Raw genomic sequence first — 27978 nt, forward strand, 5'->3', positions numbered from 1 at the left:
GACTGAGTCCGGTACCGGCGGCCAGCATCAGGCTCCCCTTCAGTGAATGTGAGTTGATTTTCCTCTACTAAAATACTTTAAATTGGTGAAATCTTGACAGATTTTCAAATGCTTTGGTTTGGAACAAGCCATATTAACGTGGTTTACGATTCAGGCTGGATGCTGGGAAAAAATATATATAATGATTTTGAGTTGGCAGTTTATGTACTCCACCTCTGATGTTTATGCAAAACCAAATCCTTTGAAAGTTGATCAATTTATGGCTATTTCAATGGATATGGTCCATTGACTACAATGTTGTTTATTGAGTGGCACTGACACAAAATGGCCGACAAGCGATGACTTCCGTCCCGGTTGGTTAACAGCGCACCTCTTCATCTAGCTTTTTACGCGTGATATCAGGTTGAACCTGTCTGTCAATGAAGGTACCCAGTTGTTTTGCTACATATGTACACTCGACTTTTCTTGTGTCGCAATAGTACAGGTCTATTGACAAGTTAGAGCTCAAAGCTTCACTTCATTTAGGACAGATACAAAGGCTCCAAAGTGGAAGTGACATAACATCCTGTCGGTCACGTGACCCGGATGTTTTAGCTTGCTTAACTAACGGGAACGTGAGTGCGGACTACAGAGTCCGAATATGCGCTCGTTCGTCGGACTTGCCTCCGTGGTCGTCGCTGCTACTGTCTACCTTTATTTAGTATCTCTGTACTTGCCTCCCGGACCGCCGAAACACATTCAGACCGCTACCGAGACCCAACATGCCGCCTCAGTCGAGGGGGTCGAAATGTCCGCTGAGAACAGCGAGGACACTCGCAGCAGGTAGGAGCGTTTCAATTAAATTTAAAGGGAACGTCGCATTTGGACTAGGGGTGCACGATAACCATTTTTAAAAACCGATACCGATAATTTCCTGCTCCTCAAGGCCGATATCGATACGAGAACCGATATATATATGTTTTATAACCCTAACCAGAATTTTCATGACATGAACATTATTATAATGAACAAAACAAAGACAAGAACAGTTTTGACTTCAAATAAAGTGCCCATATTTATTTTTCCAAATAAATATAATTTGAGTCACAATCAGTCAATATTATTGATGATGTGTTCCACTGAACAATGAACACTGAACTAAAACAAACATAAACCAAACGGGTATTGTGCTATGTCAGCAGATAAAACATTTGGTGCAACAGGAGAGGAGACTTTTGTGGTCTTGGCCCATTAGACAGTTTTCTTAACCTGGCAATTAAAGGACAGCAATGGCCTATACTACGAAGCCGGTTTTCTGGCTTAGCAGGGTAACTTCGAGAGTAACTTTATCACGTGCGACGTAAGTTCGCGGCTATGCGAGACTACGAAAGGTGGATATGTTGGAACCGAGAAGTGTTGCCATGGCAACACACGCCACACGCCAAACCTGGTCGTGTCAGAGTTAGATCTTGCTTAACATCATGATTCCAATTAACCACGCTCTATTTAAACAGCACTCCTCCGCGGACGTGTCCTCCTGACAATGACAGCGTACTTGTACGACCCATACGACATTGGCGCGCGGATTGTGAGGGGCTCTCTCCGGAGGGCACGGGTATTTCGGGACCGCCAGAATCCGCTGGCGTACCCGGAAGATGTTCTCCATGAAAGATATAGATTTTCAGCTCAGGGAATTCTTTACCTCGGGCCTGCAAATCAAGTTTATTGATTGGACTCGGCTCGGGTCGGGCTGGATTTTTTAGGTCCAAACTAAAAAAAAAAGAACATACGTATTCATACAGTCAAGGGGACTAAACATACAATCATCCTGTTTCGTGTGGTGATGCGTGACAATTATTTCTTACTGTTAATGTCCCAAATCTTATTTTATTGTCCTGACAGCAGGCTTTATTTCTTTTCATGGACATAAGTAAACTGGCATATTGACGCATTCACAAATCACACGATCTGTAAATTCGCTGTCAACAGACCCGTTGCGCTCTACTCGTCGAAGCGGTGTTGGATTTCGCGGTGAGGGTGGATTTTAATTCCTCATAATTCCGCATGATCATCGCGCATTCCTCCTCCGTGAAGTAAGGTGCCCGTGCCGTCGTCACAAGTAGTGTTTGACTCTGGTCACCGCCCCCTTTTATGTGAACGCGCAGTAACTCTGACTGGGTTGACACAGGTTCGACTAATCAACCTCATAATCAGCGTCGTAGCACCGATTGACCACAAACTAGACAACCAGGTTTTGTCAACTCCGGTTACCCGATGGTAAACTGGATTACTTCTGGGGAGGTTGAACTCGGTTCGTAGTATAGGCCACAAGTCTATCAATAACCAAAAAGCCTCTCAAGAACTTGTAAACATAACACTAAAATGCAAACATTTGCTATTTGCCACAGTAAGGTTGATTACTCAGTGATGGAAAAATATGGCCTCTAGAACGGTAACAAAAGTTTGGGCACTGGCAAAACATTAGTGGAAACGCACACATCCCAATCCACCAACACCATGCCAAAAATATTATATATTATTGGGCCTATTAATAATGTTATCGGATTTATTGGTATGAAGTCATAATTCCTATTATCGGACCGATAATTATCGTCCACTTCTAATTTGGACGGACTAAGCCTACGGTTAGCTGCTACAGTAACAGTATTTAGTTGCAAAATAACGCTGTCACAAGCTAATTGCCTAAACTTTAGATGTTAATATTTAACAGTAGCAGTTTGTGAGAATAATTTTATTTCTTGCTCTTTTATTGTCTAGTTTTCCCCCCATGTAATTTAACACGTGTTACCTGAGAGATGTGGCAGCCTCTGCCACTTCAAATGGATTGGGCGTCTAGTGCAGTCAATGGCAGCCAATGACTGATCGTGCATTCTTGTACGATCTACTCAGGTTGAAGTTTCCATCCAACTTGGAGGATTTGCGAGAGCTATCCGAGCTTCTTCAATTCTACAAGACTGAGCACACAGCCTACGTGCTGTTGCTGTTCTGCAGTGCTTACCTTTACAAGCAGTCCTTCGCCATCCCTGGATCCTCCTTCCTGGTAAGATCTGAAAATAAACATTTTCCATTGGCGGTGCATAAATCTGAGCCTTTTGGTTTTGTGTAAGAACATCTTAGCGGGTGCCATATTTGGGCTCAGCCAAGGACTGCTGCTGGCTTGTGTGCTTACTACAGTGGGCTCCACCATGTGCTACCTTCTGTCTCAGGCCTTTGGTAAACGCCACATCGTCAACCTCTTCCCTGAAAAGGTGGCCATGCTCCAGAGCAAGGTGAATTAACGGAATTACGGTGGAGAAAGGTTTAGAGATGCAGAGTTTTTGAGTTGCTGTGTCCTTCCTTTCCAGGTGGAGGACAACAAGGACTGCCTGTTCTTCTTCCTTCTTTTCTTGAGGTTCTTCCCCATGACGCCCAACTGGTTCCTTAACATGTCTGCGCCAGTCGTTAACATCCCTGTTTCCTTCTTCTTCTGCTCAGTCTTTATTGGTAAGCAAGGCAGATTGGTGACTGTCAGGTCATTATGTACAATTGTCACACGAGACTACCTACCTACACGTCTCCATTTCGTATCTTATTAACTACACCTAAGAGCAAACTAAATTCTTTTTAAAGAATGCTTTAACGTCCTAAAAGGTTTTTAAATGTATATAGTATTTTTATTTGAGCATGCCATTAGCATTACCGTAATTTTCAGACTATAAGGCGAAACCTGACTATAAGATGCCGCCCACCAAATTTAACAAAAAACGGCATTTGCTCAGGGATAAGACGCACTGGAGTATAATCTGCAGCTGTTTTCACTGTATTATGGGATAGTTACACCAAAAGATATAAACCGGTAACACTTTATTTGATAGCGGACTCATAAGACTGTCATAAGACGAAATGAACTACTATATCATTGCTTCAAGAAGCTTCATTTGGCCATCACCGCTTCCTTGGGGGAGACAGTCAACCTCTGCTGTCAACACTGTTGTGGTCCAACATGCCTCCTAGCATGCATTGCAGCGCTATAGATGTAAATAACAATCAAAATTCATGTTCTGTGCTAATTATTTTTACAGTAACTGTTCCAGTAGTTTCATTAATTGCTAGTTATGGTATTTGGTAACAATTTACCGTATTGGCCCGAATATAAGACAGCCCTGATTATAAGACAACCCCCTCTTTTTCAAGACTCAAGTTTGACAGAAGACTTTTTGCACACCGCATTAATTTTTATACAGAAAATAATTACAGTACATCCGAAACAAATGATTATTTCGCATGTTTGTAGTGTTACCGCTGTACTTAATCATGGTTTTACACGTGCATATGAAATACACGTTAGCGAATTAGCTAATTAGCTTAGCGCTCGGCGCTAACTGTTAACATCTCAAAAACAACAACAATAAAGGCTAAACAGTACAAAAGGGTTCGTGTACACACTTCTTATTGATGCACACGGGTCTTAGCAACACACTCATGACATGACATGAAACTACTGCTGGACATCTTGAAAGACAAGGAGCAACGAACTATCTCTCTTCCCCTCTCGCGCTGAAAAAATAACTTGCGCACAGAAGCGCGACCGCCGGCTCCCTGCCTGTCTCATAGGGCTGGGCGATATGGCCTTAAGTACGTATCACGATAAATTGAGCAGATTTACCTCGATAACGATAAATGACGATAAATTCGCCCAAGCAAACTGTTATATAATTTGAAAATTTGAATCAATGCATGGAATACAAATTAACAGTTTCTCGTTAAATTTATTTACCAGCTTTCAATTTAACAATTGCACATGCAGTCTAAACATTATGAAAAAAAATCTTGTAAACAATAAGAATTCTTGTGTGAACATTTATAACAGCTTGTATGACTTGAAAAATATCATCACTTGAATTTCATTAAATTCATTCCGCATTGTTATACACTAGATAGTGGCATACGTTTAGATATTTAGAATAGATACAAATACGACACATCCACCCGCCCCCCAGAAATGATACTTAATTAAAAAATAAAATGTTTCACAAACCTTTCCTTTCTTTTATTCGGCTCAGTTATTTACATCTTATGATTTTGGAAATCCTTACAGTATGCAATAAATAATATTCCTGTTCCCAAGCACTGTGCTTACTGTACTGTAATTTTTACAAAAAATAAACAATACATAGTTACTCCCAGTCATCTAGGACGAGCCACTTACAAGACTAGCACTGTCGTGTATTAGAAATACTGCTTTGAACATATCTTCACAGACAAAAGCAATGACACAGGCTTAAAGAGGTCAACTTTAATTGTGTAAATCACACTTAATGACGACACGATCTCCTGGTTGAAATAGACGACATCCACTTAATTCTATTGAAGATATGTAATGCTGAGTGAGGCAATTTGTCAACTTTACTTTTAAAAAGAAACGTGCACTGTTTATCCAGTAGATGGGGCGCTTGCAGTGTGTCAAACAGTGATTCAATTTAGGGCAATTGTCTTAAAAGTGGTTCATTGCTTCAGAAAGCCTCGGTTTTTCCATCCCTATCTGGAACCCGTCAAGAGTTTACTTAATGTCGGGTGAAAGTTTGGCGAAGCTAACTTAAGCCCGACTTCATCCCGTTTACTTGTAGCGTTAGCCGCTAGCGTTAGCAGCTATCGTTAGCCTACCGGGCTTCTGTTTGATTGGCTTCCTGAAAACCATGTGACTCCAAACGTAAGCACACTGTCTGCTTTCTTAAAGGGGAATGAACATGGCCGAACAACACAGCGTAAAGCGGGATGAAAAGACTATATTTTCTTCTTTTATTAAATTACCGAATTTACCGACATGGTCAAAATTACGTCGGTCATCGTGAAGAATTTCGGTAACGGTAAATTTTCGGTTTACCGCCCTGCTCTACTGTCTCATACACAAATTTATTTTCCAGTCTCTTGAAAAGGAGTAAATCTCTCTCTCAGTAACCGGTAGCATCCATCATAACGTTGTGTGTGCGTCAGTTAAAGGTGTCCGGGGGGCAGACGTGTCTTGAATTTTGTTCCGCTACGAGTGGCTGTCATATAGTTATGAGGGAAAATCATCGTTTTTTAACCTTTATGAATCGTAATCGAATCGTCACGTGTCGAATCGCGATGCATCTAATAATCGATTTTTTAAAAAACTCCCTTTAATGTATACATGGGTCGGCAGTGAATGAGTTAAAAAGTCTCTATAACATTGCAAAAAGAAAATTAAGCGTAATGCTGAGTATAAAAATACCTTAGTATGAATGCAGCGTGTTGACTTGTGCTGCAGGTCTGCTGCCCTACAACTTCATCTGCGTCCAGACGGGCGTCATGCTGGCAGAGGTGTCGTCCCTGGACCATCTGTTCTCGTGGCAGCGACTCGCCCAGCTTCTGGCCATCGCGTGCACAGCTCTATTGCCCGGCATGCTAGTGCGCTGCTACAGCCAGCGGTGTCTCAAAGGGACCGAGACGCACGAGCACAATGGATTCACCGCAAATAAGAAGGTCCAATAAGTCACTGTATGGATTATTTGGCCTACTGATCACCCGATGGCGTACGTGACGTATCTATACTCTTGATATACTGGACATATACAGTGTGAGGAAGTGTTCTAAATGTCTACCTCACATCAGTATTGACACTCTCCTGCTTCAATGAGCAGTTTTGTATGTTTTTCCTCTTTTTGTGAATGTACAGTATTTCTCAAAGGCAACAGAAAGCCTTCAAATTATTCTTACTATTACATTCTAAAAGCCAAATTCCAAGAGTTTTTTGAATGCATCCGTCACTATACAGGTTGGGAGAAGTAGTAGCGTGGACATAAATTGTTCTCGCTGGAATTCCCAGAATGCCTTGTAGTGACCTTTTGTAAAAAGTTACGTTTAGTAATCACGGTGTTCACTCGTCATATTTTTCAAATTTTTATTAAATGTTTATTTATTTATGCACCACAAGTTTGTGTTGTGTGATCACTTATGAGTAGGGTTGGGCATCGTTTGAATTTGAACGGTTCCGATTCCACGTTTCAATTCCGATTCTTTTATGATTCTTTTAATAAGCAGGGTCAATAAAATTGCATAGTTTATATTTCTTCTCGATTATTGAAAAAAAAAAAAATTTATGAACTTTCAATTAACTGAATTTTTCACAGCGACTTTTTAACTTGTATATAAATATCAGTGTTTGAAATTGAATACGCTGAAGTTTCTTTCTACAGCAGTGCACTTTCACGGAGATGTTTATTTTTCAAACGCTCACAGAGAAAACATTTACACATTCTTTTGCCTATGTTTTAGTGTGTCTTATGCTACAGGTATTTTTATACGTTATTGAGCTCTCACGAATGGGCTAACCTGGTGCAGAAAATCAAACAAAAAACTGTAAAACCCAGTCCAGATTAGTAGCGGGTAAAGTATTAAATCAGAAACAATTTTTGTTGAGGAAAATTATCATATCTGCCTTTTCAGGCAGTAAGCGTGAGCGTTCTGGACAGATAGCGTCTCTTGCAGTGGAGAACATGCGTTCACTGGTTTTAGGTGAAGCTTTAACCCAAAAATATGAGAAAGCGAGAAAAACTCGCAAATATTACGTAGAGGTAAGGTAGCTGTGAGTAGCTAAGCACTTTATATACTGTACATGTAACTTAGCTGGGAGCTACGACGAAGCATTAGTGTAAATTTTAATTTCATGTAGATGAAGCAAAATAAGGATTTCCTCATTTGTAAAACATTCTAAGGCAAAGATGCTTTTAAATCTGTTGATTTTGACAGAGGCGGCAACGCGCTACATAAAGTACGTAGCTGCTTATATAGTTACATTAGCCCGACGTACTAATACGACATTCTCGTACTATTCCATCCATCCATCCATCCATTACCTACTGCTTAATCCGGGGTCAGATCACAGGGCAGCAGAAGACGGACGTAATTTATTGTTTTACTTACCTGGTTCTGACTGGTTAGGGGACCTGTGCAGCGTGTCAAATATGCGGCACTTAACTATGCACTACTCGGCACTTGTATTCCATGAAGCTGGAGGAGTTTGATCATATTGGTCGTGCAGCCACCTTTGCATGATATAGCTGTGTTGCAAATGTTGCATTGAGCTGACTAAACATTTTTCTTTGTGAAGTTGAGCCAAACTTTTGAGTGCAGCCGTACCGTGTCCATGGTTGAAATCAAGTTGCAATGCACACACGTTTCATGTGGCTTCTTCTTTGTGGTGTTCGGCAGCTTTCCGATCGGCGGCCAGGGCACCGAAACATGGAACCGAAAATTAACAATTCGAACGGTTCCTGGAGCATCGGAGTGTTAGTGCTGGATCCCATCGATACTCGATGCCCATCCCTACTGGCGGTTCACCAGGCTTCTCTTGCCCCGGTGGTACAGAAGGAAGTATAAAAAGTAGGGACTGACGGCGTCATTTTTAGAGGATCGGAATTAGGTGAAAAAGGTCAGGTTTTAAAAACGTTTTCATTTCTCAGGGCGAAAAAGCACCAAAATAATCCAGTGGTATTCTTCATACTAAGTATTGCAAGTGTTTATCTTTTTACTTGGTTTAAAGTAAATATTGCTATGATGGTTTTTCTTCAAATTGGAAGAAAAATATATGCTCAGGTAAATTCTTGAAATCAGGTGACTCGTTTTAGTACAAAATATGTGACCAACACAGGTTTTTTTCCCAATTTTTTTTTTAACCATTTTACCTACGTCTGGTGATACGTTGGGGGGGCATAAATATTTAAAGACTGTGCTTTATTGTAAGACTATATTTAAGAACTGTTAATAAATGGCTTATAGCAAGTAATAGTCGTCCTTTCAGAATTCCTGTCAACTTACTTTTTCTTTCCTAAAACACCCAATTCAAATAAAACTGACCTCTCTCGCCCTCAATGGCAGCAAATGAGGTAAGCTGGTAAATAAATACAAATAAAATAGGAACATTTTTCAAATGGTGTTTATTGCTCAGATCCAGATTTACTCAGCAATACAGTTCACTCACAAGTCAAACAACAGAACGCTCGGAATCATCAGTGACCTTTTGACGCGTTTCGGAGACATTGGAGGGGTTTCACTTATTGAACACACACATACACGCGTACACACATACACACACGAGGAATCTCCCGAACGGCGAGATGTGTAAAACCACTAGTCGAAGTTTAGTGCTATATGAGGTGTCATTGAACAAAACACCACCGCAATTGTCCTCGTCCAATGTCCTATTGTTCTATTCTTACAAACCCCGATCCTCTTGTCAATCTACTCGTCCCGTTTTGGACTCGAATGTCGACAGCAGTCTAACTGTAATGAAACTTTGAAGCTAAGAATCATCTACACAGTGTCGGTGACGAGAAAACCGGATCGACAGAAGACGAAATAAACCTAGAAAAAAAACAAAAAAAACGACAACTATCCAACCACCGTTGTGATCTGACTAAATTCGCTAATAATACATCCTCAGTGATGTGTGTTAAGTGTGGTTTTCAGTTTCTGAGTATTAAAAGTCTAGCAACACCCCCAAAACCTTAGAAAACACCACCTCGCAAAAAGGAAGAGCGTCCAACCTTGGAGAGGGAACGCTGCGCTTAAAAGAGCCCCAAAGAGGGAAGGCAGAAAGACAGGTCGTCCTCTGCCAAGTCAAAAAACGGTACACTAGCAAAGCACCCTGGGAGTGCCCAATTCACCGGCTAAAATCGCGAGAAAGGAGGCAGGAGCAGCCTCAGGCGAGAAGGGTCTGTCTGCGGTCTGCAAGACTGGGGCCTTGTTGGCAGTGGTCTACAGGTAATCCTATTCATAACCCTAACCTCAACCACATCCCTGTCAACTAGGCGTCTACATATTGAAGTCTGTAACTGTGTCCCAATTCAGGGTCTTCATCCTTCTAGACTGCATCCTGCTGGACGCGGGTGACTGAGGATCCTCTTCCCGGTAATGGGATGGATAGTCTAGTCTTTGGTGTATTTCCTTCTTGTAAAAAATTAAATGAATTTTCTTATGTATCAATAAAATAGCTGACCCGTCAAGCAAACTATAATTAAGCAACCAAATGTCACGTTTTGACGGAATTTGGGGTTTTAGTTTAATATAAGTCATTGGACATTCGAATAAGTAAAAACCCTACAATAAAAATGTATGTGAAGTGTGAATGGTTTGACTTATAAGTAGTGTTGTGCCGATACAGCACTAAAATGCCGTCATCGGTATCAGGGAGGATGTACTATAAAAAAACGTGCCAATGCTGCACAATATGTGCTTTTTGAGTTCTAGATTCCGACAGCACCACCCAAGATGGCCGTCAGCTAAGCATGCCGCCGTAAAAAAAGGAGCGCGTGTCACCCTTCTTAAGATTATAGATGCCCAATATTTCGTCTGAATCCAAATTAGTTCATCACTAGCAGAATTCCAATCTATTTGAAGTGGGAGGTGCAGTGTTGTTTTCGTCAACGATGACGACAACGAAAAGATTTCGTCAACAAACGATTGTTTCACTATGATGATGTGCTGAAAACGTGTCTTGGGAGACTAAACATAACGACATGGAAGCCAGTTGTCGTCTGACGACACAAGAACGAGATGAAAATTCGCCATAGTTGCCGTCATAAATTCACAATTTGTGATATTTTCTTATTCTATGTGTAGTTAGAACGTATTTAGCAGTGTTTGGTCGTGTCACTTATGTGAAGTGCTGCGTCTCAGCGCTCCATTCCAGGCTCATTTTGTGAAACATGTCAGGTGCTGTTTGGTAAGTTTTGTTTTTTTATTTTGGCTAGCTATGCCATGTTGCTTTAGCCTTTAAAGGTCTATGCTGAGTGATCATCACACACTAAACTAACTTGTAGTGTTAGCATAGCGTTCATGTTAGCATTAGGATGGGGACTGTCTTCTTAAAACTCTTGGAAAACATTTTACATACAGTTCATGGTCTCCAGGTGAGTTTAATTAATTGCAAACAATGTGCTGTTTTCCTGCTGAGTGTGTATTATCAGTCAAAATTTGAGTTTTTGTTGACTAAAACTAGACGAAGACTAACACATTTTAAACTGACTAAAATACGCCTAAGACTAATACGTAAGTATTTTCGTCCAAAAGACTAAGACAAAAATTAAAATGGCTGCCAAAAACAACACTGGAGAGGTAGAATCCGTATCTGGAGGCAAAAAAAAAAAAATCATTAATATTATAATATTATATTAATACTATTATTAATATTTATTTGATGCTGTCGATGCTGCCATTTAAGATGATTTCTTCTAGCTGTGGGAGAAGCAAGTAAAGGATACTTGGATTAGCCTGCTGGCGCAGGTGGAAACGTTCATCTCAAATCGACTATGGGGAGGATCCATTGTGAGTGAGTGAGAAGAGCTTACTCCAAGTTTGAATGGCTTGGGACAAGCCTTCACACAGGCCTTCAAATGCAAACTTCAATTGTGCAGTCCCTGAATTGTGACACAGCTTGTATTGACAACAAACAGCTTGCTTCCATGTGAAACTATAGACGCGAGCTAGTTAGCTAATGATTTTTTCAAGTACAAGAACTACCAGTACAGCCCCATTACCAGTGACGTCCAATAATTTTAAGCACAAGAACTACTAGTGACGCGCCGGTCTTGCAGGCCGAGGACAGATACAATTGCCTCAGGCATTGTGTGAGGTTACTGTTACTGCGTGTGTTCACTGGGACTGACCGCAAGAAACTAAATAAAAAAAGTCAGTCTTTGTTTCGTAGAGGTAATCCTCAAAATGTACACTGCAAAAAAATTCAAAAATAAAAGAAGAGGTGAGGACAAAACGGCGAAACAGGAAACAGGATATGCGTTAGTGTGAGACAGTAGCATGAGACGCTATCGTACACGATGGTCTCACATCCACTAGTGTCACCAGCTAAAAGTTCTACATTCTAAATATTTTTTTTTTGTACACCGTATTTAAAAAGTCAGTGTATTTTTGCAGCTCTGTGTGTCTTTTTGTCTTTTTAAAAAATAATAAAATAAAAATCACCAACAGAATTAGCCAGCTGGTGTGTTATAAAATTTATTTTTTCACAGGTCATTTTTTCCCCCCCAGAAGTTACAGTTAGGGGAAAAGCATCAGACAAAATGTTGGGAAGGTAGGGTTTAAGGATGCTTCTTTAACCTTTGAAAAGCCTGTTTATTTATTTATTTTTTTTAGAACTCACTGAGTGCCATTGACAGAGATAGACGTCCAATCCATTTTGACTGGGAGGGATGAATGAACATTCAATGGGTCAATGGGCCGATGTAAGATTGGTTACCACACCTGCCCATTTTCCCCAAATTCCCAAAACAAGCGCATTAGGTCCATTAAATACTTCAAATTTTCCTTAGTTGTCAATTTGAGTGACAACACATGTTTGTCTTTTCTGAAGGTGTCAGACTTGTTCTCATTCTGCCTCAGGGGATTTCTGGTTCGAACAGTGAAACAACTGTTTGGTTCCAAGTTTACAGTTTAATAAAACAAGACAATAAAATAAAACACAAACTTGACATATCTTTTAAGAAAAAAACTTGATTGTGTGCATTGCTATGCAGTTTATTTTGCTAGTTGTCGTTGTCGTAAGGGTGTAACAATACATCGATGTGGATTGATCTGATTGAAATAACAATTTGTTAAGCAAAATTGAATTGAAATGGATCAAAACACAACATCACAACATCAAATTATATCGTCATCTTTTTGATTAGCTGTTTTGTTCAAAAGTGGAATTTTCAGCAACAAAATTGTCAAAAACCAAATATGCATCGTATATTTTATTGTGTTTTCGTGTTAATTGTGTGCATATTTTACCAAATCATTTAAAGGCCTTTGATTCGAATCGTGCCGGATTTTGTAATATGGGCAAGTACTGTATCGTTCGAATAGAGTTACACCCATAATCCCATTGATCTGTTAAGAAATTTTCCAATAAAATCGATGCGTACGCAAAGCATCGATCAACATAGTCTTATTTTAAATATGTATTGTCAAAACAAATAGTTTTCATTTAAATGACTGTAAATTTTAGTGACAAAATTGTCAAAAACATCAAAATTTCTTTGTATTTTTTAATTGGTTAAGGTGAAACGTAACTTAAATTTTTAACTAATATAATTCTCCATTAACCTGAATCGTAGCGGTCTGTAATATCGGCACATAGTGTATCGTAATCCAAAGAATTTATATCTTTCTTTACAGTTGTGAAATTACTCATTTATACTCCTATGTTGAAGTGAATGCAAATTAATGAAATTGTAAATGCTAGATTTGCACTGATGCTCGTATCAGAAGCAGCACCGATACGGCACTAAAATGGAGGCATTGGCATTAGCGAGTACGATGTTCTTCGTATTATTATGAACACCAATGCAGTTGAAATTTCAAATCACAGGTCAACCTATTCATAATGGCTGCCAGTTCCAAATGCTTATAACAAGGATTTAACCTACATGCAAGTATGCAGTTACTTAGTTTAACAGAAAAAAAAAAAAAAAAAGTTTATACTTTTTCAGCAAGTGTGATAATGGTAACACTGGCACACATCAGAATCGGATGCCCCAAAAAATGGTATCGGAACAACACTAGTACACGCGCAATGTGATCAACAACCCTGAGACAAATTGCGCTTTTTAAAATAGCTTTCATAACAGGAAACGGCAAAAAGTAGACGTAGACCTTAAGTAGGGTAGACCTTAAGTGTGAAGCTACAGCCTACCAATTAGAGGTGTGCAAAATTTCCGATTGTTAGATTATTCGCGATTTGGCCGTGGAAGATTCAAATTCCGATTATTGAAATATGCCAAGTAAAGTGGAAGTACAACACACTCAGCGCGCCGCGCGGTCTTCGAGAGGCATGGAGGAACGGAGCGAGAGTAGCTAAACATCATACTTCTCATTACCCGGCCCCTCAGGTAATGCCAATGCTCAACTCAGGCTCTAGCTCAACTCATGCCACGAGATAAAAAAACACAACAACATACTTGACTGCTGCCGAAAAGCTGCTACAAAGTACATCCACATAATGTTACGGCAGATATCATTTATATAGGACTAGATGCAATATAGATTCGGTAGCGTTAGCAGCACATCTACAAAAAACTAGATGCGATCGTTAGTAAACGGCCGCCATCTTAAAGCAGTACACTTCCCTGCAAGGCTGTTGTAGCGAACCTAATTCACTTTTTATCTAAAATACTCCTAAATCGGTAAAATATTGACTTGAATATATCTTTAAAATAGTTTTAAAACTTTCACATGTCGAAAGTAGACAAAAAGGAAATTATGGAATAACGGGATCAATTTTAACAACTGTAACGGTTGATTCACAACATTAAATTAATTGAATGTAGTTTAAAGCTGCTGATACAGAATGGGGACTGGAGTTTTTTATTTACTGTTATTTTTGTATATTTTATTTACTGCTATATGTTAACTTGATACTGAAATAGTAGTTTGGTTTAGCCTGAGAGTATTTTTGAACAATTTTGGAACTAATGTACAAAACATTTATTAAAAAAAAAAAAAAAAAAAAAAAAAAAAAGGAGGGGGGTGCATCAATAATCGTTTTATAATCGAATCGGAGCCTCTGAATCGTAATCATAATCGAATCGTTAGGTGCCCAAAGATTCCCAGCTCTACTACCAGTGCATATTTCTGGCATCATTTAACTCATTAGTAGCGTTTCCATGCCAGTTTCTCGCAAAATAAAAGCGGTATTTCAGCAATGTATAATCCATTGAATACTTTTTTAAAGCCTCGTAACTCTCGTAAATCTCATCCCATGAGATTTTACTGAGGGAAGATAGACGCCCAAAACCGGTTTCATGTAGCCGAGAAGTAAAAGTGACCAGGTAGGATCATATGTTGTGCCGTATCAATTTTTAAAAAGTGTTTCTGTTGCACTTTGGCGATATATTTGAATATCGAAACGTCTAGCATACAAATGTTTTATTCGATATTGGACAGTTTTTTCCAAATTCAGGCGTTCCCATGACTAGATCTATGGATAATGGAAATGCAGCTATTATCCGCCATTGACAGTAATACAAATCCATTGTAAACTGAAACGGATTGGACATCTACTCCCCTAATGAGTGGAAAGGGTCATTCGACAGGCTTTTCAAAGGTACAAGAAGCATAATTCAACAAACCCAACATAAACATCCCCAACTTTTTATTTGATTTTTCGGAGGTACAGTCGGTTAAATTCTGTCGTCAGATTTGCATTACTTTTTGTTTTCCTCCCCATCACCATTCGGACACCCATTCCAGAAATTTTGGAATTCACCTCTCAGCAACGGCAAAACATCCTCTTTGCAGGAGACGGCTCATTTTGTTGTAAATTCATTCAAAGGGATCAAACTGATCAATTAACAAGGCATAAAAAACGTGGGGAAAAAGGGGAGAGGGTGCGTTGAGGGGCAATGAAAGATTGGACTGAGGTACCCTGAAGCCTGAGGTAGATCACAATACTGACATACGCGCACTGTTTACATCCTGCGTTGGTTCATTTTTTAAAGTTCTCCCATTTTTTTCAGCTTTTTCTCTTTTTATTCATTTTCACGAAAATAAACACTTCCCTTCAAAATATTATGGCAGTGTCCCATAGGGCAAAAAAAAAAAAAAAAAAAAAAAGGAAAAAGAAGACTTTTTGTTTTATATCAATAGGTCTCATCACAAAATAGGAAAAAAAATAGATTCATAAATATTACTCTCTCTTTTAAGATATATATATATAGCTATATATAGATTTACACAGACATACTAACACACGCACTCGGAGGAAGGTGTGGCAATGACTTTAGCGATGATGAGTGATAAAATAAGGCTTTCGAGGGACCTGCATAAAACTCTTGAGGTGACAATCACTGCTGAACAAGGCCAGGGCTGCTTTGTTTAGTATTAAAAATGGGAAAATAATATTTTAAAGGCTGCGTTTGGTACATTCACAGCTGTCACGCTTTTTTACAAAGCTCCCCCGAACCCTGAGAGAGGGTTAGCGCCTTCACATTTGCCTCTAAGCAAAACAAACAAACAAAAAAAAAACCCAGCTATCCTCACACAACACCCCCTTAAGGCCGAGTGTGCGCACATTCAAATACGTAGACACTTTTCAAAGACTTCACTTTACTACCTTCGCCAAACTTCTGGACAGCAACAGACGTCCAATCCATCTTGACTTCGCTTCACTGCCAGCCTCTCCCAGTCAAAATAGATTGGACGACTATTGCCGTCAAAGGCAGCGAAAGCATTAGCGAACACAGGTAGAGAAAGTGACGTCACATGAAAAAGGTTTGTCTAACAGTATATTTTTTCTTAATATTTATAATTAGGACCATGAAAGTAGTCATTTTTTCACTATTACGCATACAGATGGACCTCAATTTGGCGGGAAGCTGGATTTATTATTAGTAGTTCAATTCAAGGAAGGAAGTTTGTATGCAAGATCAATTTTGAGGTGACATTTCTATTAAGAAATTACGTTTTATCGAACGCTAAAATTATTCACTGTAAAAAAAGAGAATTTCCTATTAGTCATCCTAACTTAAGATTTGAAGTAGACATAACTTAAATTCTTTAGTTTTCTTAAGTAACTTGTTATTTTGAGTATTGATCAAATGAGTTGATTTAACTAGAATTATCAAGTTTGCAGAGGTGGGTAGTAACGCGTTACTTGTACTCCATTACATTTACTTGAGTAACTTTTTGAGAAAAAAATGTCTTCTAGGAGTAGTTTTACTAAGCCATACTTTTTATTTGAGTAGATTTGTGAAGAAAAAAACGCTACTCTTACTCCGCTACTTTGGGCTACACAAGAGTCGCTACATTTTTCCTCTTTATTCTACATATTAGAATTTTTTTTTTTTTTTTTAAGCGATGCCAAGAGTAGTTCTACCAATTTCACCAATGAGACGTCGCAACAATAATCACATGACTCCATTGTACCAATCAGACACAAGCTCGCCGTTCTATGTTTACGCCACTGACGCCAGCCTATTCAATCACATGGAGTCTTTAAAGCACTGTAAAAAAATGAATTATTTGAGATATAGCACTGCCCTAAAACATGACTCAAAAGCGTGGATTTTAACCTCTCTCCCAGTATTTATTTGGCGCCGACTGACCACGGAAAACCGCAGACATGATCCTTTTAATTTCATAATAGTAACTATGAAGGAACTATTCACTATTCAAACTAGGAACTATTTTCTCCACTAGAGGGCACTCATGCTCTTTGGGCGAATAATGCATCATTTCTGTCTTTTTTTTTTCTCGGCGGAATTCAATGATTTCTTTTCCTTTATTTCGTATTTCTTTAGCTTAATGTGGTTATAAAATGGGTTATTGTACAGTATCATTATAACAACAGTTCATATAGACAATAATTTTGTGCTGAGAAAAAAAATACCATTGTTTAAAAAAACGTAAGTTACAATGTTACTCATTCATGTCAGTATTCTTTTCATCAAATACTTTTTTAGTTTTTTGGATGACTACTTTTACTTGCTTTACGCTACTCTTACTTGAGTAAAATTTTTGGCTACTGTACCCACCTATGCAAGTTTATGGGCAAGACTTCCATTTATTCAAGCTGAACTTGAAATGTTAGGTTGTGTGAATTTAGCCTTAACCACAGATCAGATGCACTGCGAGGCCAGGGTTCCATCCCCAGTAGGGGAAATTTATTATACATTTTTTAAACCATGCTGAGAAATCCAGCACATGCTTGTTTTTGTACCAGCAAAACCAGTACCAAAACACTACAAATCCAGCAGAACCTAGCTCGTTTTGTTACTGGTCTTCCTGGCACAGAAAACACCACATGCTGGATTTCTTGTGATACATAAAATTTTGAATTCAAACTATAAAAGGAAGTCCAGTTTACTTAAAATTTAAGTTAATAATACTTAACTCATTGACTACCAAACATCATGTCACGAGATATCCCCTTGGTTACATAAACACATAACTTACAAAAGAATGATTATATTCCTATCTTTCATCATTAAAAAAAGTTTGTTTCCACTATTTTGTTTTCCTTGGTTATGAGCAGTTGAACAACAAACAACATTGTCGTTTGTCTTTGGTAGTGAATGAATTAACTGGACCCCATTTTACTCAAAATTAACTAGATTTTTTTAGTTTTCCTTTAAAACTTGAAAATTCTAGTGAAATTGATTGACTTGAAATTTCAAGTTTTTATTTTACAGTGTATAACAAGTTTCACTTTTTGAATTGAACTACTAAAAAAATAACTCTGCAACCATGTTGGAATTCATTGTAAAGCACATATGTGGCCGGCATCGCAAAATGAGTCGTACATTGCACAGAGAGATTAAGAAATGCAAGGCAAAAATTTCTGGTAAAATCTTTCAAAATTGACATTTCCCCGTAAAACAGTATTTTACGTTAATGGTTCTTTGAATCAACAAGACGCTTATTTATTGATTCAATGTTATTTATTGATTCAATATTCCGTTGTCATGAGCTAAAAATCCCAGAGTGTTCAAAAATCCTATTTTTTAAAAAGGTATGTATCGAAAACAATTTATTTTAAAAAATAACCACATGATGAATTCCCAGTTTACGGCTAGCTGTATAAAGACGAAAATTCCTTTTTGCTAATCTCATATCCATTTTAATAAATCTACCTTTTGTGCTAACATTAACTAACAAATGCATAAAGACGTTTTATAGTAAAGCTTTAGCTTGTTGGTATATGTACTTCCAAATATACTGGCTTCTGATTGGTGGGATATATAGTCTATGGTCGGAAAACGCAATGTCTGACGGTTTTAACTCATTCACTGGAATTGACAGTGATAGACGTCAAATATATTTGAACTGGGATGGATGGCATTGAATGATCATGTTTCAGTGCCATTGACGGCAATAGACGTCAAATCCGATCTGATCGCTGCCAGCCCTTCCCAATCCAAATGGATTCGATGTCTACCGCCGTCAATGGCAGCCAATAAGTTCATGAAAACATTGAAACTGTTACAACAGTAAAGAGGCTGTTGATCAATTTTTTTAGTTTCAGGATTAAAAATGGTCATATGCCAAGTTACTTTGTGGGGAATGTAAAAATAGTTCATTTTTAAAGCAACATTTATCACGGTCAAAGGCAGCCAATGAGTTAATGAAGACAGACTTTTCTATGAATTCTTAAGGTAAATAACAATATGATTTTTAGAAAAGAACATAGAACGTGCTAGCATTCCGAATCAGATGTCAACATGAAATTTGGATGGCGCTGCAAATGCATGGCAGTGAAGTAAATGGGTGGTTGTCCAACCTAACAAATGCGCTTCGCTTGAGACAAGTGAAGGGTTGTTGTCAAAAATCTGAGCTCAATCCCTATTTGATTTTGCCCAAATCTCACTTTTTAAAAATTGCCTTATTGTGACTCATTTTGCTGTGCCGGGTCCCACATGCATATCACAGAAAAAATTCACACGTTCAAATATTCCTTTTCCTCTTAAAAAAACGAATTTTCAAATGAGAGAGTGATGAGAAGGGGGAAAAAAATTGATACGAAGCATTGGCACACAAACACACAGAGGCTTGTTACAAAAAACATTCACCATATTTCCAAATGGGGCTTGTATTTTTGATTTTTTTTTTCCCTCCAAAGTAGGGGAACTGCTCAATGTGGTTGCTCCTGTAAATATCAATAAGTTGTCTACCCTGTGTTAATACTGCTAAGGATAGTTCATCTCCATCTCGATTTAATTGTGTCGTTAATACAGTTGCTTAATCCGTGTCAGGCCTACATTATGTTAATCCAACTAAAGAGAACAAATTGGCAGAGTGACGCGCTAGTTTCTGTTTTACCTTGTGAAGACGACGCTTGTCCGCCTTTTGATGTTCTTGCAATATCAGTATCCCACCGCGAGTGTTATCGCGGGGCTGGCAGTGCGCACCGTCGCTCACCGCCTTTGGCTCTCGCTCGCTTCCCCTTCTCGATGAAGTTCTTTGGTTATTTTTTGATCCCGCTGCCGCCGGTCAGCCCTGCGCGTTCCCCCTCGGGTCGCGGCCGTTGTCTGACTAGAGGTCTCTGTCCGTTTTGGGGAGGGCTACATTCATCGGCCGGCGCCCGCGGGTCACTTGGAGTGTTGCGGTGAACTGGCGGCGCCTCGCTGGTGTTTGTGTTCCTGCTGTTTGACCTGCTGAATGATCTCCCGGATTTTCCTCTGTGCAGTCTGTTAAAGGGACAGATAACACATTTATTTATAATGTCCATTCCAAGCAAAGAATCTTGCTTAATATGTTTTTTCTGATGTGTAATAGTAAAGAATAACATAAATTAAAGCCAATATTTCTAATTAAATGTCAGTATTCCAGATAGCACACCCTTCTTTGTGATGACATTAATAGTTTAATACTCATCATTGCATGCACCTGTGCTCGAGTTGATCAATGAGTGTGTGCGTGAGCAAAACTGACGTCATAAAATGGTCTCGCTCCTAAGTGTTCTCATTTTTTATATAAACATTTTTGCCATTATCTGAGGTTTAAGGATTTCACAATTTCTATACTTAAAGACTTTAAGCAACCGGATTTCACAGGAAGGTCATTTTTACGAATTGTTTGTCCCTTTAAAGCACAGCTGTCAAACTCAAGGACTGGGGGCCATATCCGGCCCGCCAGGTCATTTGGTGTGGCTCGTGGAAGTCAATTATGTTTTGTCACTGAAATGAAATTTAAATACGGTAATATGTATGTGCTGCTCAATGATAGGTTGAGGACTAGAGAAATCAGAGAATACTTACTGGGTTTTTTTTTTGTGTGTGTGAAAATTTTAAACTTGTAAACATGTTTTTTTTAAACAATAAGTTAAAAATATTTAAAAGAAAAGAAATGATTGTTCTTTTTTAAATGAAAAAATGTAAATTTAAAACAATCAACAAGAAGAGAATATTGATAGTCTTCAACCTTTTATGTTCTTTTTTTTTTTAAATTAAAATATGTAAAAAGATTTTTTAAAATGTAAATGAAAACTATATTAGACAGTATTTGCTATTTAAAACGCAAAAAAAGGGGATTTGGACATTTTTGAGCTCAACAATACCTCAAAAAAACTTTTGAATATAAGAATGAATGAATGAATAAACATTTTTGTCAATTTATTGGATCTATTAGTTGTCCATGAGTTGATTAATCGTGGGAGCCTTGAATAATGATGAATGATGAAAATAATGATATGGCCCATCACAGATGAGTTTGACACAGCTGCTTGAAAGGCAGTGTTGTTAATCTTACTTTAAAAAAGTAAATACAGTTACAAATTACTTTTCCCAAAAAGTAATTTAATTGGTAACTCAGTTATCTCAATTTAAGAGTAATTAGTTACTTGGCAAAGTAACTGATGTAACCCCCCCCCCCCCCCAAAAAAAAACAAAAAAAAACATAGGTAACACTTTTTACATTTTATTTTTAATTTCACCTGCATAAGAGTGTAACGGTATAAAAACGTTAACATTCAAATGCTGTGAGAATAAAGGCTTTTTGTTTTTCCTGTTGCACTGGACCCTCACCAAACCTTGACTCCTGAATAAAGGCTTTTTGGTTTTCCTGTTGTACTGGACCCTCACCAAACCTTGACTCCTGTACGTACTGAACCGTGACTTGTGTGTACCGTCACACCCCTAATATATATGTATACTGTATATAATATATATATATATATATATTATATATATATATCAATATGCAGGTGAGGCTCTGAATCTGTTCCCTCTCCTACCTTTGCTCAGAGGCGTAGCAAAGGTGCTGGGGGCCCCAGGCAACAAGCAACATGGGGCCCTTCTGAATCATGAGACACGCATACAGTATATACTCGCGCAGTATAATGAACATAAAAGTGAGGGGGTGCGAGTGCGCGCTGCGTGCACGTGCGGTCAACTTGGCCATAAAAGTGACGAGAACTAAGCACTTTACACTGACTAATCTGGATATATTTACATTTGTTCATGGACGCACACATTTTAACAGGTGGCCGTCCTCTGCCTCGAAATGCGCAACTTACGCCTATTCTCGCTCCCAGAATACGTAGCACTTGTGACGTAGGACAATACCAGGACTGGTTGCTATGGGAACGTACGCATACCCAAGGAACCTTGCTAAAAGGAGTATTAAAATTGGTAATAAAATCGTTTAGGATTATTTTAGAAGCATATACAGTATGTTATAGTTTTCTTATTTAGTATTCGACGAGGAATACCATAGATCCATTAATGGACTTTTTGGGAAAACTCACCATTTTTTGAAGTAGTCACATGAATAACGAGGTGGCCTGTGAAAATTAACGTAAAACAACTCGGCAAGGACTTTCCAGAGAGTACTTGGTGAGTCACTCTTTAAACAATCATGTGGTATTAATAGCTGATTGGACTTTCTTAAACATGTATAATCTACTGTACATCACATGGTTAGTGCTGATGGAGATTGATATCAGAATCATTAGATAATCTGCCAAATGATTCCATGGAATTGAAAAACTCCCAACACTTGTCCCTGCGACAGTGCAGTAAAGCTGCGTGTGCTAAATCTGTTGGTCCTTTGTGGGCCCCTGTTTGCTGGGGGCCCTAGGCAATTGCCTGGTTTGCCTAATGGGACGTGACGCCTCTACCTTTGCTCTAGTTGTTTTAATCAAAAAATATCACACATGGTTTATGGATACGTCATTCAAGAAAAGTATGGGGCAAGTGACTATTTTTGCTACCGTATTTATTTATGACTATAAGTCGCACCTGAGTATAAGTTGCACCTGCCCAAAACAGCACAATGAAGAGAAAAAAACCCCATATAAGTCGCATCGGCGTATAAGTCGCGTTTTTTGGGGAAATTTACTTGAAAAAATCCAACACATAAAACAAATATGTTTCTCTTGAAAGGCAATTTCTCTTGAAAGGCAATTTAAAATAAAAATACAATAGAGAACCACCTGCTCAATAAGTGTACAGTATGATAATCTTACATAATGCATGAACAACGAAATGCGAACGTGGTCGGTATATTAACATAACACAGCTATTAAGAGTTATTCAGATAACTAGAGCAAAAAGAACATGCTAACAAGTTCACCAAACCATCATTGTCACTCTAAAACACCAAAATAACAAGTGAAATGATATAATAATTTGTAAATAATTTCACACATAAGTCACACCCCCAGCCAAACTTTGAAAAAAAACTGTGACTTATAGTCCGAAAAATACGGTATATTATTGTATTGTAGCATCTACAATGACAACACCCACTTGGTGATGGTAATGCATCCTCAACAGGAAAACAGTCAATTATTTTTTTAAAGTAATTCTACCCACCTGAACGCCATGAACTGTACAGTATGTAAAAAAAAAAAAAAACGTTCCCCGAGAGTTTAAGATGACGCTCGCCACGCTAAATGCCGATGCTAGCGAGAACGCGAATGCTATGCTAACGCTCCGAGCCATCTAGCATCGCATTTGCAACGGCGTCACAATCCCCTTTTCCCCTCCCGCGCTGCTCTCTCGGTATCTCCCGCTTCATTCACCCAAATTGTAGTAACGTGCGGCTTCACAACTTTAGTAACGCTAACGGCGTTGTAACGATGGGAAAAATAATTAATTACATTACTCACTATTCCCAAAAATAACGCTGTTAGTAACGCTGTTATTAACAACACAAAGGGAGTGTAAATATTTAATGCGTGAGCTACATTCCAGCAAGTCATTGTGTTTAACTAAGCTGTTGCTACAATAGACACCCGATCCATTTCAAAAGGATTCGACGTCTATTGCCGTCAATAGCAGCCAAATCTGTTCAATGTACCTGACTGGCAAAGAAATGTCCACTGATCTTCACAAACACCTCATCTTTCTCGTCTGGAGTTTGGTCCCGCGGTACGATGACCTCAGCGCTGGTAAGATTCTGGAGCTCATTCACCTGAAATTTAAAGAACAAGCAATTACAGTATAGACAACTATAGAAAACTGATGGATGGATGAAAAAGGGCCCATGAACTCACCGTTTTGCCACCTTTCCCAATGACCCTTCCGGCTGCAGTGGAAGGAACCTTGATGTGCGTCTCCAGTTTCACTTCCTCCTTCCCAGAAAAGAAGTTCTCTTCTTTTAGTTTCCCAAATATTCGACCCTGGGCCTGGAATACATAGAAAGGAGTGAAGGGACAAGAGAACAGAGATGGAGAACAAAAAGGTTAAATGGGCGGCAAAAATATTTTTGCTCTTGTAATTGTGTGGGCCGTGAGGACCATGAATGCGGTAGCATATGTTAATGACTGCACCACATATTGCCAACGCTGCAATTGTTCCCGTAATGAGTCGTCTGCTCTGCAATTGGTTTTTCTAGCAATCAAAACTGAATCGTAATCGCACAAAGAAACAAGCCAATTAAAACGCAAGAAAACCAGATTCGTGCTGAAAATACCAATAAATATAAATATGATATGTACAGCGCACATACACTATAATTTGTTTCACAACTTTTCCTTATCATATTTATGATTTCCTATGATGCCATTGATGAGACATTGAAGGGTGTGGGGAAAGTTTAGGCGACCGTACTGTATACATCATGCCATACACCCGAGTCCATTTACGTGAATAGGAGCGAGTCTTGTCTTCAATATTTTGTCATTTTTCTCTTTGTTCTGGTCCATTCTCTGACTAACATGCAATCTTTTTGACAGTTAAAAAATAGTTTATTAATAACTATAAAATGCAATTTCTGGAGAAATTCTGATGGTGACTTTGCTTTCAATTTCTTTTTTTAATGATGAAAGATAGGAATATAATCATTCTTTTGTAAGTTATGTGTTTATGTAACCAAGGGGATATCTCGTGACATGATGTTTGGTAGTAAATGAGTTGAGTATTATTAACTTAAAATTTTAAGTAAACTGGACTTCCTTTTATAGTTTGAATTCAAAATTTTATGTATCCCGATTTCAATTGCTGTCATTTCCAACTGATTTGGGGACATTATATACAGTGCAGGCCAAAAGTATTGGCACCCCTGCAATTCTGTTTGTCTCTGGATTTGGACATGTAGCCTTGAGATTGCCCATGGTTCCTCACAATTTTGCTTCTCAAGTCCTCATGCAGTTCTTTGGTCTTCTTTCTTTTCTCCATGCTCAATGTGGTACATACAAGGACACAGGCCAGAGGTTGAGTCAACTTTAATCCATTTTAACTGGCTGTAAGTGTGATTTAGTTATTGCCATCACCTGTTGACTATGTAACGGTCACTTCTGTGATCCTTTTTGTTCCTTAGGACATCCACCACATGGTGGCTCCTCTTTATGTTGTATGTTCACTTTCTTCATCAGTTTCTACCAACTTTTTGGAGAGTGTTATCATGTGTGCGTCGTCCGTTGCACTCCCGAGTGACGAGTGGTTGAGCTGGATTTATTTATTTTTTGTTGATTAAAAATGCATAAGTGGACGTCTGCTCCCTTTTTTACCTTTTATGCACTCATCCTGGCCTGCCACGCATAACAAATTAAGTAACGGGTGATGTTAATTACGCAAATTAGAGAAGCATCACATGATTTTCCAAAGGATGCCAATTTATCCGGCACATTTTTGGGGGTTTTGTGTAAAATGATAATGATTTAAAAAAAAAATTTCATTCTCTTTTGTGTTTTTTCATTGCAAGAAAAATAAATGTAGATATTACTACCAAAGCATTTGTAATTGCAATCATTTTCTGGGAGAAATTTAGTATTAACTGACAGAATTAATTACTTACTTATTACAGACTTACTTGGGCACCAGTTGAATGTCAATACGCTTTAATAGTAAGTTTTTGGTCAAAAATCAACACCACCCATGTTTTTCTGCCATTGAAATTGAAGTGGAAATTTTGGCCATTGAAAAAATAAATTGGGCGACGTACATCCCATTTGAAACGAATGGCAAAGTTTTTTTGTTAATTTTAAATAATATACTCATTTGCGCTGCATTTGATTCCATTAATTTTTACCTTAAACTGAGCCTCTGGCGTCCCGGTGATGATCACCATCCTTTCAGTCACGTCGGGGCTGTCAGCTGGTGCGATCTTTTGTCAAATGGGAGAGAAGAAACTTGAGCATAATTTGATTTTGGCTGAAGTTTAACTTTTATTTTTTTGGAGGTGAAGCTTTTGTGGTGCACCTTGATTGATGCGCCGGCAAAGTGTGCAAGCTGCTTGATGTGCTGGCCTTTCTTCCCGATGAGAGCTCCCACTGACTGAGTTGGGATAAAGAGGTAGACAACCTCCTGTTCTGGAGCCTGTCGATGGAGACAAAGGCACTTTTAAAAATGCACAAGTCCAGATTTTCTCATTAGTTTAAAAAAAAAAAAAAAAAAAAAAGACATGCTTCAGTGCCATTGACGGGGGTAGATGACCAATCCATTTTGACGTTTGTTTGTCCCTCCCAGTCAAAATGGATTGGACACCTATCCCTGTCAATGGCAGCCCTCAAATGAGCTTTCCACGAAGGTGTCCGTCAAGCCTATGGCTGGTGTTTGTTTTGACCCGACGCCCAGCAAACAAGACTCGGGTAAGAGTTGAGCTTTTTTGCAGTCAGTACTCAGTATTTGTGTACTTGCGGTTTATTGAGTGGATTTAATGAGCCCTGGCTCAACTCTGGGTTGGAACTCTCAATCCAGACATATTTGTGGTGTTCTGGTGGCGGTGGTGATGTTGCTGCGCTGGTGAGCGACGATTTTGGATTTAGCTCTCTGCATGCTATTTATCCTCATCATAGGTTCAAGTTTTAAATGAGCTTTTCTTATTTCAGTGACATTTTTGTCAGATTCTCTTAATTTCTTGTGTGGTGCGGCTTTTTGGAGGACATACTGAGTGCTGGTGGGGGACGGCACTTGCTGGAGGAACCCCGTACAGGCCACTGAGATGTGAAGAGTGACTCTGCAAGTGAAGTGACAAGCAGGCAGATCAGGGCGGTGCATGTACGCACACATTCCCAGACACACTCACACAGGCTCCGACCAGGGGGGGATTTTTTTCGAGACCTGAAGTCGCAACGAGTCACGTTCTTACATTCTGGCCCGCGTCGTCTCACACTGCGTCGCTCGGGATGCCGATGATGAGTGTGGACTTCGTTTCAAATGCATATTGACTTATCTTTGGAGTGTATTGAAAAGGGGGGGTCAATTTTGTACCATAATGCTGAGGACAACAGAGTTCAATTTTTATGAACCACAAGCTACAGTATAGTCAATAGCTAAAATTAATCAGGATAATTAACCAACTTCAGGTAGTTTAAAAGTCAGGCACAGTTGCACTCTGCTCTTTTTGGAAATTTCCACCCAAGAAGATGGTTTTACTTAGTGACATGTTTGTCATGACGAGTAGACCCAATTCCATTAGGTCTTAAAAACCCATTGCCAGAAAAACACAGAAGTTTGCCATTTTGCTTTGGAGCAGCAATTTTTGAAATGATCTCCAGTGAATATTTTGTAGCATATAAAAATTCAGCCCTCGCAGCCAGTTTTACTTGTCGGCATGAAATTTGGTAGATTTTTGCCATGAGTAGACCCACAAAAAGTCTCAAGAACCTATTCTTCAAAGCACACAGAATGGATGATGTCATTTTTAGGGTCATATTTTGTCAAATGAAATGCACACCACTTGTCAAACATCCTACACAAAATGTTTTTGTCATTGTGTGTGGGCCGAGCATGACAGCTAAGTCGGATGATTTGCTTTAAAATTTGAAACCTAGATGAAAATTAGCTCCACATTTATTCAGTTTGACCACCACTTACTAAAAATGGGTTGTATCCTGCTTGTGGTACTGGGGGGACTGAGCCGCGAGGTCCAGCAGCTGGGGGCAGCACCGGCAGACCGGAGGAGAAAATGCCCAGAGCGTTTAGGTTCAAGCCTGGGATCAGGTTGGCCTGTTGCTAGAATAAAATACAGACATAACAAAATGGAAGGAATTAAGATAGTACAATATTAACACTTTAGCTGCTATTGATGACTAGGAGAGGG

The 27978-nt window shown here is 38.9% G+C and overlaps 2 protein-coding genes across 7 annotated transcripts in view; one reads left to right on the forward strand and one right to left on the reverse strand.

Annotated features, from left to right (window-relative positions):
- The first annotated feature begins 471 nt into the window (after nucleotides 1-471).
- On the forward strand, nucleotides 472-6933 carry tmem41aa (transmembrane protein 41aa). Its single transcript, XM_057853439.1, has 5 exons — nucleotides 472-822; nucleotides 2890-3040; nucleotides 3108-3269; nucleotides 3345-3483; nucleotides 6269-6933. The coding sequence occupies exons 1-5, from the start codon at nucleotides 641-643 to the stop codon at nucleotides 6490-6492; spliced, it is 858 nt and encodes a 285-aa protein (XP_057709422.1). The 5' UTR covers nucleotides 472-640; the 3' UTR covers nucleotides 6493-6933.
- Nucleotides 6934-8919: 1986 nt separating this feature from the next.
- igf2bp2a (insulin-like growth factor 2 mRNA binding protein 2a) overlaps nucleotides 8920-27978 on the reverse strand; it is a 127361-nt gene continuing 108302 nt past the window's right edge. For 4 of the 6 annotated variants that reach the window (XM_057853430.1, XM_057853434.1, XM_057853435.1 and 1 more), the window contains 7 exons: nucleotides 27753-27890; nucleotides 26824-26892; nucleotides 26136-26252; nucleotides 25966-26040; nucleotides 23990-24121; nucleotides 23794-23907; nucleotides 8920-20180 (listed from right to left, as the gene is read on the reverse strand). In XM_057853430.1, the coding sequence (XP_057709413.1) occupies nucleotides 20082-20180; nucleotides 23794-23907; nucleotides 23990-24121; nucleotides 25966-26040; nucleotides 26136-26252; nucleotides 26824-26892; nucleotides 27753-27890 (744 nt within the window). In that variant the 3' untranslated portion in view covers nucleotides 8920-20081. The remainder of the gene's footprint in view (nucleotides 20181-23793; nucleotides 23908-23989; nucleotides 24122-25965; nucleotides 26041-26135; nucleotides 26253-26823; nucleotides 26893-27752; nucleotides 27891-27978) is intronic. The other 2 variants (XM_057853431.1, XM_057853432.1) reach the window with 2 other exon arrangements.

This window comes from Corythoichthys intestinalis, chromosome 12 (genome assembly GCF_030265065.1).
Source record: "Corythoichthys intestinalis isolate RoL2023-P3 chromosome 12, ASM3026506v1, whole genome shotgun sequence".
NCBI classification, from domain to species: domain Eukaryota; kingdom Metazoa; phylum Chordata; class Actinopteri; order Syngnathiformes; family Syngnathidae; genus Corythoichthys; species Corythoichthys intestinalis.